General features: G+C 41.5%; 1 protein-coding gene across 1 annotated transcript in view; it reads right to left on the reverse strand.

Moving 5' to 3' along the window:
- Positions 1 to 15,833, reverse strand: part of GPC1 (glypican 1) — a 374,567-nt gene that overhangs the window by 39,760 nt on the left and 318,974 nt on the right. Inside the window, exon 3 of the mRNA XM_014599190.3 lies at positions 15,036 to 15,427. Coding sequence (XP_014454676.1) covers positions 15,036 to 15,427 — 392 coding nt within the window. The remainder of the gene's footprint in view (positions 1 to 15,035; positions 15,428 to 15,833) is intronic.

Consider the following 15,833-nt stretch of genomic DNA (forward strand, 5'->3'; position numbering starts at 1 on the left):
TTATTAGGACAGTTTTTAGTGTTAGACAACTTGCATAATGCTTTGTTAAGGACCTAGTGACCAAAGCTAAACTTAGTGTGACCTTTAATTTCGTTATCATTGGTTAAGAAGTGTCTGGTAAAGTCTAGTTCTTGACAGGTAAGATTCCAGTTTCTTTACATTGTTTCTTCTTAAAAATGCAGGATGGTTACCAGTTAAAATGGCAGGCTTGAAACTGTGGTATTTTAAAATACTTTTTCTTGGAGATAAGCATATGTGACTGAGCAAATTTTACAAGGATTACATCCATAAGAACACACTTCAACTGATTAAGATTGGTATTATGTGCTTACGTAGTTGAATGGTTAACGGAGGTGGGCAGGATTAAGTCTACCAAATTTTATCATCCTACACAGACAGAATTTTCAGCCAGGCAAAATACCTCCATAGGCTTTAGTCTCCCTGTGTTCATGGTTTTCCTTTACCATCAGTGGCAACTGGAGTTTTTCCATAGCACTATGACCTAGAAATTATGCCAAGATGTCAAAAATAGACACACAATAGGTTGTGTCGCTTATCCCCAAAGAATCTGAGCCTATCCTTGTCAACAGTAAATTTATACAGTTAATTATGTGTAATCTTTGTTTAGAAATGCAAATACTGGTATGAGATATTCTTCAGGCATTAATCAGATCTACAAATGCATGTGATAAAACTATGATGAATTTGAGAATAATGTTGAAGTTATTATTAACTTAAAAAGCACATGACATCCTGTTTTCAGTTACCTCATTGGGAATTTTGCTATTGACTTTAGTGGGAATTGCTCCTCTGTGCACAAACCCAAGAAAAAAAATGACAACAATATTGATTTTCTGAGAACAAAATTGTAGACAAAGTAGTATTGCGCAATAAATCATTTTAATTAAAACAACCTTCCAGCTGGGTATACAGTAGTTGATTTTAGCAACGATGAGCTAATGCAGGGAAACAGGTGGTTCCCTTATGAAGTGCACTGTTCCACCATAAGCACTGACATTTCAAGAAGGCTGTCAGCAGGTATTATCCTACAGTTGTGGTTTATATCAAGAGTTGAACTCTGTGACCAGCTGTGGGTACTTGCCTTTTTATGCCATGTCCACTGTGAAAAAAAAATGTCTGACCATACTTGACTTTTTTCTCGCTGGGCTGGGACAAAAATCCTTTAACAAATTCCATGTCATGTCTAGCAAGGAAAAATAATTTAATATTTTGCAATGCTCCTGATATATCCACACAGTGACTAATGCACTGAGGCTTTCTGTCTGACAGTTTATAACCAGCACTTGCAAAACAACCAGAAGATCCTTTGTGGAAGAGAGGTGCACATGGAGATAATATGACAGAAAACTGAGAGCACATCATAATTCTCTGCATCCAAAGTGGCATTTGTATTCCTTGTTTCCCCCTCCTGGGCAGCCTCTATGTCAATTACTGGAAATTAATGTGTTTTGCAACCCATTTGCAGAGGGAAGGAAGGATCCAAATTTTTTCAAATATCTCACAATTCAGAAAAGACTCAATTCGGAAGAGCTAAGACAAAAGAGCTCCTTGTCATTTAATGTATTAATATGCTTTGAAGCAAAGAATCATAGAAATGTAAGAATGGAAGGGAGGATCTCTTGAGGTCCCACTTCTTGCACTACCATGGTTCAAGCATAGCTAGACTACATTCAGTATTATCTGAAGTTTAACCATCATGCAATTATAACTCTTTAGAAGATGGGATATAGCAGCAGAACATGCTGGTACCATCTTGCCTCCAGAGGCAAGAACTTGAAAAAAATGAGGATAAAAGGGGTCATTAAAGTTCTTTAAAAAAAAAAAGAAAAAAAAGAGGTGATTTGGTGTCTATGTATTACATGAGGCTCTTAAAAAAAATCTGTTCAATGTCACAGAATCTGGCCCCAGAAAAAAAAAGCAGTGTCCTTTTCTTTTGGGAAGCTGTTATCATTAGCTATGAGAGTTTCCAATACTAACCCATGATTAGACCACATATCTGAACTCAAAGAAACAAGAAAAAACTTCAAAAGAGACTGGACTGTGGATGTTCAAACTTCCTTTATCAAAATCAGCCACTTACAGGGAAGGAGGCAGGGAACATTAGAGACTTAAGTTAGGGTTACAGACAGCCTTCTCTTGGAATCTGAAATGATGTTGTTCTTGACCACAGAAAAGCGTAACTCCTACACTCCTAAAATTGGAGCACACAACTCATTTATTCATGGGAAAGAGTTACAGGGTCTCCATGTAAAAACCAGGACAATGGCTTTAGTGGCTATGGGACTAGGCTCTGTACTTGTTCCTCTTACTCACCACCAAGCACGGGGAGAATTTTCAGGAAGCCACATGCCTATGAAACTCTCTTTCCAACATTGGCTGTGGCATCCCCTATCACATCCCCATCACCCACTATGACAGCCTGCTGGCACTGAAAGATGTATGTAGTTAGCTTGCAAGCTAACCGTTGTCAGTCACATTACACTTTCACCCACTGCAAACACTAGGCCCACACCTTCACACATGAGTGGAATGATTGGGCCCACTGGCCTTAGGACCTTGAAGAGCTACAGCTGAGTTACAAAACCTTTTCTTTTGAAATGCTGATTTTGAATAGAAAAAAACCACAGCTAACCCCTTTTTCCTTTTGAAGTTTGGCATGAAAGGAAAATGACAATCTGCAGCCCAGCTAGTGCTCCTCAGGCTTCAGCGGCTTTTATGTACATTCTAAAGGCATTTAACACAAGTAAAATAAGCACAAATCTCTCTGGTATTTTTCCTACACCCTCCCCCCCACCTTGTACTTTCATCAGCATACTGTCAAGGGACCAATGCCTGAGGTTTGTATTCAGGCAACAGAGTCTTTGGAAACATGGGCAAAGGGAGGAGGTATCTTTGGATGGATAACGAGGCCAGCTGATAAATATATGGAGCCAGTTTGGCTCACAACCTATCAGCCCACCAGACTGGTTGATCATCTGAGCTCAGTTGGTTTGGCAAAGAGCACATGGAAGCTGACCAAAGATCGGCGGCCAGATTCTTCGATGGTCTGTAGTTTCTCTGACTTCCGCATTCGAGCAACTCTCCACAAGCGAGAAGAGAGCAGAGAAAGTTGATCAGTGAGAGGGCTAGCTCCACCACACCTTATGCACGTTAACCTGAGTTAGGTCCACAGTTGTAAGGGGAAGAGCAGAAAGGGGGACCCGGCTGCAGAACCTACACAGCAGAGCTGGCTTTACCCTCCTTCCTCCCAACTATCCTCAACTTGGAAAGAAGGAACTTGGCTCTTGTCACTATGGGACACTGCATTTGGCAGAGCTTTCTTTGAAGCCAGGAGAAGTCATAAAGTTTGCTGCCGGACTCCATTCTGGGCCGTGTGAAGGGGCTCATAAGAGTTGGTATTTATCTACCACCATCTGGTATTAGGAATGTGGTGTCGCAAGGAAATCAATTGCACAACTCCCCAGTTCCAGAGCAGAGAACTGTTAAACATTAGTCAGTTGGTTTGTCCCAACTTCTGTGTTAACTGCTTATGTGGATGGCTTGTGGGCAGCATCCTATTACTTTTTACTCTTTCAATAGGAAAAAACTGAGGATTGAAAGATATTATGGGATTAGAATCAGCACAGGGTTTCCAAATAGATGTCTTCTTGTCTTGCAGTGGTGACTGTTGCACATGGCTGTTTGTATTGAACATAAAACGAGAGGAAATCATGGAACAACTGAATTCACAATGAACAACAGAATGGATCTTCCTGACGAGAAGGATAAGATTTTACCATGATTCCTGTGTAGCACAGTTGTTTTCAAAGGCTAGGGACAGACATTCCATATAAACTGGTTTAAGTGATCAGAAACTGGTTTAAACCTGTAACAGAACAGAAGTTCAGTGCACATAAACCAGTTTGAAATGGCTGACATGGGTTTGAGATGAACCTGGTTGAATGTAGTATCAGACTTAACTGATTTGGGTCAAACCAGTTTACACAATGTCTATTCCAGACCCCTTCCTGGTTTAAGTTAAATCAGAGTCCCCCAGCATCCCAGATGCATTTCTGGGCAGGGCTCTGCTCCCTGCTTCAGCCCAGCAGGGCTGGCCCCTCCCCTCTACTCCCTGGCTGCAGCTCCAGCAGAGACTGCAGACACAGCAGGGTCTACCTGGCTTCCTCCTGCTGCCCCACCCCGACTATTTGCTGCTCAAGCAGGGATTCCCCCATCCCCTCTGCCTTACACAGACACCTCTCAGCATTAGCTGGCACACCACATACTGGCAACGGTCTGTGCTGTGGCAGACAGGACAAAGGCAGACAACACTGTGCCAGCTTAGGGCTTTTTGGAGCTAACCAACAGGGAGCTGGTAATGTCCCTCCATTCCTTCCTTGGAAACGCTGTTTAGTAAGATCTTGAACTAGTGGAGAGAGGCTGTTGTTTTCTTAATGAGCTGATAAACACTGAGTTAGGGGTGATAAACACTGTGTTATCAACTCCCTGCTGGGTTGCTGGGTGGGGAACCCCTTCCTAATCAGAGCCTCCTGCCTGGGCCTGGCTATGTCCCCCTCAGCTCAGGACTGTAGAAGGGAAGGGAGGGCTGCTCTAGTGTCCCCATAGCTTCTTGCCTGAGCCACTGCAGGCATGTGCCAGCATTTCTTCAGTCCAGAGGGGATGTCTGTATGGTTACAAACCAGTTTAGCCTAGCCAGATTAGACTAACCCGCAAAGACTGAATCAATTCAGGCTCAGGCTTTTTGAATGTCTGTCCCTAGCCAAAAGTTCCAGTGACTTGTACATTAAAAGCCTGTCAGCATACTATTTCACACAAGGGGCTGATGCCTGAAAAGTAGCAACAGCCTGCTGAAAACACCTCTGCTTTAAAAAAACAAATTCCCTGGTAAAAAGTACTTTTTGTCAGGATTTCACCTCTCTTAGGGAAGGAACCCTGGAGGGTGGAGTTGTAAACATGAAAGATGTATACGAGGAGACTGGCATAGCTGTGCCATACCTAGCCCTTCTGAGGAGCAGCGTGTGCTGCCCTACTTTGCACTGTACATTCAAAAGATAGGTGGTAGCAGTACAGAGACAGAGGTAAAGAGGGTTGGTTTTTTTGTTTTTTGCAAATGTGGTTTATAGATGATAGTGATAGACTATATGTAGCCACAGGGGACAGGACAAGGAGCAGTGGGTCTCAAAACATAGAAGAAACAAAAGACAACCAAGAAATGCAGATCCTTAATGAGTTTCAATTCAAACTAACTTTTGAAACCCTGTATACCAACTGCATTGGCCACTGTCTTCACATCCCCATCATTTCATCTAAGCATCTTCTACCCTTTTATTTTTAAGCTTTATTGTTCTACCTCTTCTACCCACAGAGAGCAGGGTAATCCAAACTTCTACCAGTCCATTCAACATTTGTGCTTCTCTCCTGTTTTCTATAAGTCTAGTGCATTTAATACAAGCAGTAAAATTTAAGGTCCTTTGAAAAAGATGTCTCATTTTACTTTCTATCATTAGGTGGAACTGTGAAATCTGCATGCATGCTATTTGTTAAATCTTATTTACAGAGCATGGCTGGCAGGCTGGTGTTTTGCCATTAAAATGGCAGGTTCTTACCCTTAGGTGTTTTGTAATTTAAATGATTTTTAAAATAGAAAATGAACATAAAATATATTAGGATGAGATCAACAGTGTGGGTGGAAATCTAAGCCCACCACAACCAACTCTGTTTGGATTTGCCCTGATAAATCTAAGCCTAACAGCAGAGCTCATTCCCAACATGTGAATAGAAACCGAACACCAACAACATAGCTATTTGGGGAAGCAGCTGGCAAAGAACCACGCACAATTAAATGGCCTGTTTCAGAAAGGTAGAGATGAGGCAGCCATCAACTTCCCCAATACGGCTGGCCTGCTAGCACCATTTACTCTCTAAGGATAAATTGTTTTATTACCATTTTTGCAAGGAAAACATATCCTGCACCTTGCAAAGCAGTCATGGTTCAGCTCTGCCAAACCTCCATGAAGTAGGGAGTTTCCACAGCACAGAGGGAATAGTAGAAAGTGTAGTAAAACTCAGCATTCACAATTTTCCCTAAAGGAGGAAACACCTTGAAGAGCTGACTCTTGTCCTCTGCCTGTCTGTGTGAATAACTTCGAGCCCATGAAGGACCTCTGTAAGGACCCACAATGGAAGTAAGTCCAGAAGGCAGTCCCAATCCTGAAAAGCAAAACGTCTTTCTGTACATGCAAATACCCCAAAACCTGCCTTTAAGTATCAGGCAACAGAACAACATTAATTAATTAAATGTCCCTTAGGCCCCTGCTACAAGTTACATATATTATGCCATTGACTGGTTAATTGCACAATAAATTTAGACCAGCCACACATGCAAAGTAATTATCACATGATAAAAATGACTATCCAGCTATAAAAGAACCAATCATCTGTAACGTTAGTGCCTGAAAAAATGTAACAACTCTATAGCTGGTTTCTATCCAGCTATAATTTGAACACATAGCAGGGCCTTTACTGCTGTGTTATATAGCTATTGAGCTCTTCTGAATGTCTAGGTAAAATTGAATAGTGAAAGTGAAGACACCTGTTCTTAAAGAGAAAAGGGAGATTTGATGGGAAAGATCATAGGTGGGCTTTAGCACTTCTGAAGGCTTTATGTCAGGGGTGTCAAAGCTATGGCCCACAGGCTGAATCCAGCCTGTGAAGTCTTACAATCTGACCTGTGGATTTCAAATGAACCTGTGTGCTCCATGCAGCATGTGCTGACCCTGGCCCTAGCCCTATGTGCTGCATGCAGTGCCTATACTGGACCAGTAAAGTGCAGAGCTGGCCCAAGGCACATGTTGCATGAACTGCCCATACTGAGTTAGCCCTGCATGCTCCCTTGGACCCACAGAGGGAAGGTCTGTGGGTTTGATCTGGTAGGTCCCAGTGCACAAGGCCAGGGACAGATGAATTTGATACCCCTTTATGCAACAGGAAGCCTTGGTCAGAGCAGCAGTACATCTCATGTTTGGGTTTTACCTCATCATTGGCCTGTGCTGGTAGAGGAGCTGCTAATATAAGTTATTTAAAGAAACAGGTGCTCCATGGCTGTCTGATCAGTTGGGCAGCCGGTGAAGTGAGTTTTGCCAGTGTAGCTCAAACAAGGGGTTGATTTCAAGGCAACTGGAAGAGGGTGCACAGGAACTGTGGGTTTGCAGAAATAAGTTACCTGACTTTGTTTAGCTTCTTAAACCACGTTTCACAGTATTATAACAAGGGATGCCAGCAATGCAGGACTGCTTCACTGGGAGGTAACAGAAAACTGAAAAAATCACCAGAAGAGGAATCTATCTCAGGGAAGGCCTCCCCTCTCTGTTGAAACCCCATGGTGGGGCATGGAAATATTATGATCTCTGCATACCAGCTTCAAACAGGTGCACCTGAAACAGATCACTGGATAGGCAGGAGAAGGCTATGAGATTTGCATCCAGAAGGCAAGTCATTCCTTGAACAAAGGGCCTATTTCAACCCAGAGTTTGCATGGGTAGTTACAAATATGCCAATCCAGAGGGACTTGAGGCTCAGGGGATCCTAGCCTTCAGCCCTTACACAAGGTCTGATTACTTTGATGTGACAGCTGACTAAAACTGGAATCATAAATGGCATTCTGCGAAGTTTTGCTCTATGCAATGCAGTATGGGGCACTCAACACAGCCACTGACTGGCTTATGATTAGAACTGGCTAGATTTTGAATAGGGAAACACAGGGTCAAGGAAGGACATAATTTTATACCAATGTGGTTCTCAATCTGCAGAGCTGAGGCATCTTTTCCTCAGATCCCCAGCTCCCAAAAAGTAGGACTGAACTCCTTTCTTTGGAGCTGCTTTCTCTGTAGTTCCTTAATTAACAGTGAATTTTCCAGCATGAGTACATTAGCAACTTTTCCCTTGGTCACTGGGGGAGGCAGCTGCAGGAGCTGAAGGTTGCCATTCTGTACAGGCAACCCCTGCTTAGCACTCTTAATTGCTTCTGGAAAAACTAAGCATTAAGTGAAATCAACGTTCACTTTCACCTTCCACTTCCTAAGGCCACCAAAAATGACCTGAGTCAGGGCTGCCTGGATTAGTGGCAGTTTCAGTGCCGGCTGTATGATGCCCGTGAGCGTTATAATGAAAGTTGCTGAACACTAAGTGGAATTGGGTGTTGAGTTAAAATGAGTGCTATAGCAAAATAGCGCTAAGCGCAACGGTGTTAAGTGGGAGTTGCCTGTATTTGACTGTTATAAGCTAAGTTTCACTTGTTTCCCTTTCTACCTGATGCGAGTATTCTTGGTTTCTATTATGTTTCCTTTTGCTGTTTCTCAAGAAACATCGCCTCTGTGCATGAACTCTTATATAAAACATACATTTGATATTCCATAGGGTGTCATTCCATACTAATTCCATAGGGTGTCATTCCATACTAATATGTGTCATACTTTTAAAGGGGAGGTTGACCACAGTCCTGCATATGCCTTGTACTCTTAAGAAATACTATCGAGAGGCCATAAAATTGATGCTTAAAGGGACACTCTGCTTTGCTGTCCAGATCTGCATGCAAATTGGCAGTGGGCAAAAAGCTGTTTCTTTAGGACCAAGTGGACACATTTCAGTTCAAATATTTAAATGGAATTTGACATTATGACATTACATATAAAGCCCTAAACTTATTATACAGTTAAAATAATTCAAATTAAGTACAAAATAATATTCAAGTAATACTTGATTATTACTGGTTTTAAATAAAGTTAAAAAAAAATCCAACCACTGAACCAGTAGAAATTACTCGAATCACTTAAAATTTGTTAATATGCTAAACCAGTTGTTTCAGTGAGAGCTTCATATGAAGATGCAAAATATATATTTTCATTTCAATTTATTCATCTAGGCCAGTTCAATGACTAGTTCAAACAAAGCTGAGGTGTCAACTAGAAGCGAGAGAAGCAAAGTTTGGTTTATTCATAGGTTAGAAGATGAAAACAAGGTGAGAGAGGATGAGTTATATTAGTCTTCAAATTTTAATGCACAAAATGAACCCAAATAATAAATTTCAATCCCATACCTATAAGTCATTTCAGCTTTGCCTAATAAATAAGTTCCTTTGAAAAGCAAGGAATCTTTGGACAAATTCATATATTCTGCAAACTTTACGTACTTTTATTTAAGATTTTATAATGTTGTTTTGGTGCTTTTTAAATTGAATTCCAATTTCTATCTCAATGTAGCTTCATAAACAACCATAAATAAAAACTTAACAATTGTCTAGTAAAAAAGGAAATGAATAATTCCCCATGTATTTAACATAAATAAAAAAGATGCAAGGGTTAAGAATCTGAATAAAAAGAATGTAAAAGCCTCAATAAATGTATACAGATCTACTGCACCCTCATAAGCAAAAATGAATACCTACTTCAATGGCAACACTACAATTTGTTTCCATTCTGCATGTTTTAGTGGTTATTAAGCACTAAAACTAAACCATTCTTTAGGAAATATATTTAAAATGTAAGACTGAAAAAAAATTAATATTGATGATTTGAAACAAAGTTCCCTGGTTGCCGATTTAAATCACTTTGATTTAAAGAAATCCCCTCTGCTACAGGGAAACTTAGAATTCAGAGCAGAGAACTAACGAAGAGCCAGGAAAGGAACAAGACTGTTTTTATCCTTCACATTGACAGCATGAGAAAATCCCTCACATAAACTCCATTGTGGAAACTGAACACAATGGCTAGGGACAGACATTCAAAAAGCCTGAGCATAAATAGATTCAATCATTGCAGATTAGTCTAAACTGGCAAGGCTGAACTGGTTTGTAATCGTACAGACATCCCCTCTAGACTGGAGAAATGCAGGCACATGCTTGCAGTGGCTCACGCTATAAGCTGGGAGGTGTTAGAGCAGCCTTCCCTTCCTTTCTGGAGTGCTGAGCTGAGGGGGCTGTGACTAGACCCTGGCAGGATGCTCTGATTAGGGAGGGGTTTTCCCTCTCCTCCTCGCCCCCCTGCCCTCACTGTTCCTGACCAGTGAGGGGGCCACCAGGGAGTTGATAACAGCATTTAGTTACATAGCAGGGAGTTACCAAGGGAGTTGATAGTATTTAGCACTTCATCAAACAAAACAAAAGCCTCTCTCATTAGTTCATGCTCTTCTTAAACAGCTTTTTCTAAGAAAGGAATGGAGGGACATTACCAGTTACCTGCTGATTAGCTCCAAAAAGCCCTAAGTGGATACTGTCCTGTCTGTCTTTGTCTTGTCTGCCTTACACAGACACCTCTCAGCATTAGGTAGCATACCATATCCTGGTTATGGTCCATGCTGTGGGAGAGGGGAGGGGAGGGATACCTGCTTGAGCAGGTAGTGTGGGCTGGGGGAGGAGGAAACCAAGCAGACTTCACTCTGCTGGAGCTCCAGCCAGGAAGCAGAGGGGAGCGGATAGCCCAGCTCTCTGGAGCAGAGGGGCAGGGAGGAGAGGCCAGTTCAGCTCTCTGGAGAAGAGAGCCCTGCCCAGGGCTGCAAAGCAGCTGGGATGCTGAGGGACTCTGGTTTAAGTTAAACCAGGAAGGGGGTCTGGGACAGACACTGCATAAACTGGTTTGACCCAAATTGGTTAAGTCTGATACTACATTCAACTAGGTTTATCTTAAAGCAGTTTCAGCCATTTTGAAACTGTTTTATGTGCATGGTACTTATGTTCTGTTACAGGTTTAAACCAGTTTCTGATCACTTAAACCAGTTTATGTGTAATGTCTGTCCCTAGAAAGTGTCTCCATTGTTGTTCTTCCATTTGCTGTATTCTGTCTGATATACGGAGTATGGCTTCACAGAGGCAAAGAGTGCCTTTTGTACTGTCTGTGCAACACCTAGCTGAATGGCTCTGGCCTTTGACCATGGTTCCCTGATACTAATTCATTTAATAGGAATAAGAAATAAAAAAATGCAACTAGGATATACCTGTTCATCACATTGATGCTCTGCTTTTAATTGCTACACTGTTTCAAGTAGCTGTTTCCCTGTTAGTACTTTCACTTTAATGTGTCCAGTTTTGCTTCCTTCTCCCCCATATTATTCTCTTTTTCTTGTTTCTGTCTTAGGCTTTAAAAAAAAAAAGGTTCCAAAGTTTGTCATCTCCATGTTCCCTTCATCCCCGTTAAGCGATTAACAACAGTGGAACATGACATGCACTAGGACCAAGTGAGCAGACTGAGCACCAACTGGCAGCTTCCAAGTCTCTCAACACTAGATATTCACCTGTTCAGATGAAGCTCTTTCCGATTCACAGCAAATGCTATTTTTGGGCAGTTGCCAATCTCATAATAAAAGAAAAGACTCTGAGATAAAAGTGGGATATTTCTTCTCTCTTGCCCTGGCATGCAACAAAGAGAATGGATCTTAAGCTAGAGACCTTTGCTGCAATGCTCCCCAGAAGGATTACTTAGCCACTTGCTACCAAATCTACTATTGTAAGCACACAATGAGGCTCACAGGAGGAGACATACTTGGATTTTATAACAAATGAACACAGGCAGTTTGAGGTAAGAGACTCAACAGACATGCATACACACATGGTATAAGTATACTGAGAGCTCCTGCCACAACATCTGTCATCCACACTTTCAAATACCTACAACATATTAATGATGATAAGTGGGACCTTTTATATCTTACTAACAGCCATCTTAAAATAAATAAGGAAATGCTTGTGAAAAGTGCCTGACTGACAGTCCAGACAAGGTTCCTTGGGTGAATTTGATATCTTTTATTAGACCAACCCAAATGACTGACAATCCAACAGTATTAGATTTTCCATCCCCAGACCAGATATGGTAGGAGGCAGAAGTGCAACCTTCTCTACACTGAATGTCCACATATTCATCTAGACTCTGCTGAGATAGCTACCAAGGATGTCAGCTGTGTACACTGCATTAATACGAGTCTTCTTGCCAACAGACTGGGACCCCCCAAGACCATTTTACATGAACCACTGAACAGATGGTATATTTTCCATTGCTATCAGGGGCCATGTTTGGACCAAGAAGCAGGGAGTGGAAAGCTTCATATTCCAGTGTTATGTTGGAAATTTGTCAGGGTGACAAGGCTGATTGATAGTGACTGTAAGGATAAATAATGGTTATGCCATTTCTTGACAGCTGACCTGCTCCCACCAGACCTTCTGTCTCCATTGGCAGATGTGGATCCCTGCACCAAGCAGGCAGATTCTACTCCACTTGCCTCGTAGCAGAACCTGCACATGCACCTTTCGATCACAGCTTGAGTGGCTGTGCATGAAGGCTGCTGGGGCAGATGCGGCACAGAAACTGGCAGAAACATTGGGATGATACAAGCTTCAGCAGCTGGTGAAAGGAAGAGAAACTTGGGCCAAGTGGGGAGGCAGCAGTCATTAAAAATCGGATTCCTGTCTGTCTTGTAGCCAGTGACAGGCTGCCTTTCTCTCCCCATTTCTATGCCACGTAAAAGGCTCTCCCCATTTCTAAGCCTTCTCATTTCTAAACCTGGTACAAAGAGCAGTAGTTTTCCTAGTATCACTTGCACTGCATTTTGTGGGAAGAGCTTGTATCCTTCATCCTCAATGAAAGTGTTACAAATTGACATACCCTGGCAAAAGGCAGACAAAACAGGTCACGTGGGAGTCGGAGGGCCAGATCTTACAACGAGTTTTAGAAGAGACATGGTGCACTCACAAGCAGCTTGCAGGATCAAAGACTTAAAAAGGACTGATAGCTCAAAGAACCTACACAAATAGATATCTCACTATTAGCATTTATAGTGCTACTGTCACCTAATTAGATGTCCCTTTGTGCCAACAAGTATGAACTGCACACACTTACAACACAATTATCTGTAGTTTATAGCAACTGCTTTCTAATAGTTTTTCCATGCTTAGGGCAACTCAGGGAGGACCAGCCCTATGCTAAAAGCGCAATTTAAGAGAGACCAGCAGCTTCTACTATGTGAGTTCAAAAAAGTTAGGACAGTTTCTTACAAGTGCAAAACCAGATTATTATTTATGGATGTCCATATCAAACTGGCTTCCATGGGCTTTCTTCAGACTTTCTGACCACAACATTCACAAGTGGCTGGGGGCAAACAGTAAAATTTCAGCTTAAAGAAGCTTTCATCTCAAACTTGGTAGAAAATTGGGCCTTGTATTTTATACCTGTTGAAAGTCAAGACCTTTGTAAAGTGAAACTTACTTCTCACTAGTCTCCTTAATCCTTGAATTAGGTTTGCTGAACGTTTAGCAAACTGGAAAACTTTTACAGTTTTATGTGGCTACTGTTTATAAAAACAAGTGGTTCTCCCAAATTTCATTGAGGGCAGATCATCTGGGAATAAAGGATCTAATTCGATCAGGAAATAGATAATAATAAAAAGGAGTTTTAGTTTTTTTCTAGATCCAGCAAGTGGATCATTTTGCACATAGTTTACATATACCTTATTTAATGAGTGGATGCCAAAGTGATTAAGAGAATCACATAAATATAGTACTAAATAAAACACTCACTTAAAAAGCTGCAGATGACAGTGAGTGATAAAAGATATTCATCAACAGCACAAAACAGTATTGCATTTCAAAAGTTACTGGTGCTGAAAACAAACCAATGAATGAAAAGCTATGACTATGACTGCCCTATGCACAAAGGGAAAGTTCTAAGGATGAGGAAAAGGAAAGAGATAACAATTTGTTATCCATTCGTTTATTCTTTTAGACTCTACCCGATATGGGCTAAAAGTAGAATCATGCACATAAAAAGCTGGAGATCCCAGCAATTCAGAGAATTTATGCAAAATATTTGATTTTGCTTAAATTATACGCCTCTCCTCTTAGCAGTCTCACATGGCAGTGTGACGTTAATGAGATGTACAAAGCCCTTTATGTGGCTGAACAGTTTTATAGAACCATACTGATAACTGAAAGCATCTGCTACTGTTAACATATTAAGGTTTCTTTTTGAGATCCAATGCTGGACTCACATCAAAATTAATACTGTCCTTTACGAAGTGTTTTTTGGCAAGGAAATTAATTGGTATTACATTTGTTACATTCACTGTTTAATCACACTCCGACTCGTATACTTGCTGTTTGCCATTTCTTCATGAAGCATGCCATTTTATAGAATGGATTTTCCCCTTGCTAGCCATTGTTTTCAGCTACAGACCCAGGAATGACTACATCACACCGCCTCTGTAAAAATCTGAATACCTTGTCTGTGGGCAATAGCCTTCCTTCTGCTCTGAAAGGTTCCTTTTGTACTAAAGGATGTATACAATTTTTTCCGACTAAAACCTCACATTCAACAGCATTAATTTACATTTATATAGCACCTTTAATCCCCAAGGATCCCAATGCACTTTACAAACTGCCTCTTGCAGTATGCATGCTTTGTATAAAGATACACTGCTGTATAAACACATAAGAATCTCTTCACCCACCACTGAAATACACCTCTGGCATGCATTCCCAGCACACTCTTTGCAAGTCAGTTTTACGTGCCTTAAATCATATCACCATCAAGGGGGAAAATAACAAAACATGATTTAAAGGTATGGCACTTTCCTTGACAGGGAAGTGTTAGGAATATATGCAAGCAAAAGAATGACTATACAGTCTGGGTGACTAAAGTCTCCATGGCACCCTGCCACAGGTTAAACTGATGTAAATTATAATTTGTGGGTAGCTGTGCTGCCCTTCCCCTCTTCTGTCAGTGTCCATAACAGCCCTGTTTGTTATTTCCTTTTAGTGACAGGTGATCCTTAAGCAATTGTTTATGCAGCTGGAAGATGTTCAGTATCAACAAGCCTGCCAGATTCATAAGGAAGAATTAAGGAAGGGAAATACAGATAACGCCCACCCAATATCAATCAGTAGCAAATAGGATTTTTTGAGATTTGTGAGGAGTAGAGGGGTGTAAGACTGCACACCTGGCAATGGTGGTGGTGGCATCTGCTTCATGACCTACCTGAGACACCTTTTTGATGACATCACTGCCCACGCTAAGCCCCTGCACGTAGGAGCGCACTGCAATGAAGGCTTTTGTTGCCTTCAGCTTCAGGTCTCTCGGGACTTCGCCAAAGGGCTTGTGCTGCTCAGAGTGTTTCACCATGCAGTCCAGGTACTCATCAGTGATATGATATTGGGGGTTCAACTGCTTGAAGAGCCGCTCTAGCAGGCGTGTCCAAAACTCATTGAGGGCTTCTTCAAGGTTGATATTGGAGCCTCGGTAATAGCGTCGCAACTCACTGAATAAGTCTTTGAAGAGCTTGATGTTCTGCATGTATAGCTCCCCATACATGCTAGGGAATGTGTCATAGAGGGCCTTCTCTGACTTGTTCAACAAATCCTGGAAATAACCTGTAAAAAGAGAAAACAAGGAGGGTAACAGGTTAGCAGGAGAAACAAATCTCTACTGGGCCATTTTAAAGTCAACTACTTGTTACCACTGCTCCGTTGGTTGGAAGAAAAGGGTCCTATGACACCTTTTCTTGTCTTTTGGCTGATCTCAACCCCCATTCACATTTTTAAGTCTTGAGCTGCAACTGGAAGGATAAAGACACTGGCTAGAAGGTATGCTCCTGAGGTAGAAAAGGGTGATCTGTAGCCTCTTTGCTCTATAGCTTAACTCTCATCCAGAAATAAAACCACATGCATGCACTTCCATAAAAAGTATCTTGCTGAAAAGACACTGTTAATTGTTCTCCCATTAGACTGCAAGGGGTCATGCTTCTTCAGAATCCCATTTCTCCTTGGTCAGCATCAA

The sequence above is a fragment of the Alligator mississippiensis genome, chromosome 7 (genome assembly GCF_030867095.1).
Source record: "Alligator mississippiensis isolate rAllMis1 chromosome 7, rAllMis1, whole genome shotgun sequence".
NCBI classification, from domain to species: Eukaryota; Metazoa; Chordata; order Crocodylia; family Alligatoridae; genus Alligator; species Alligator mississippiensis.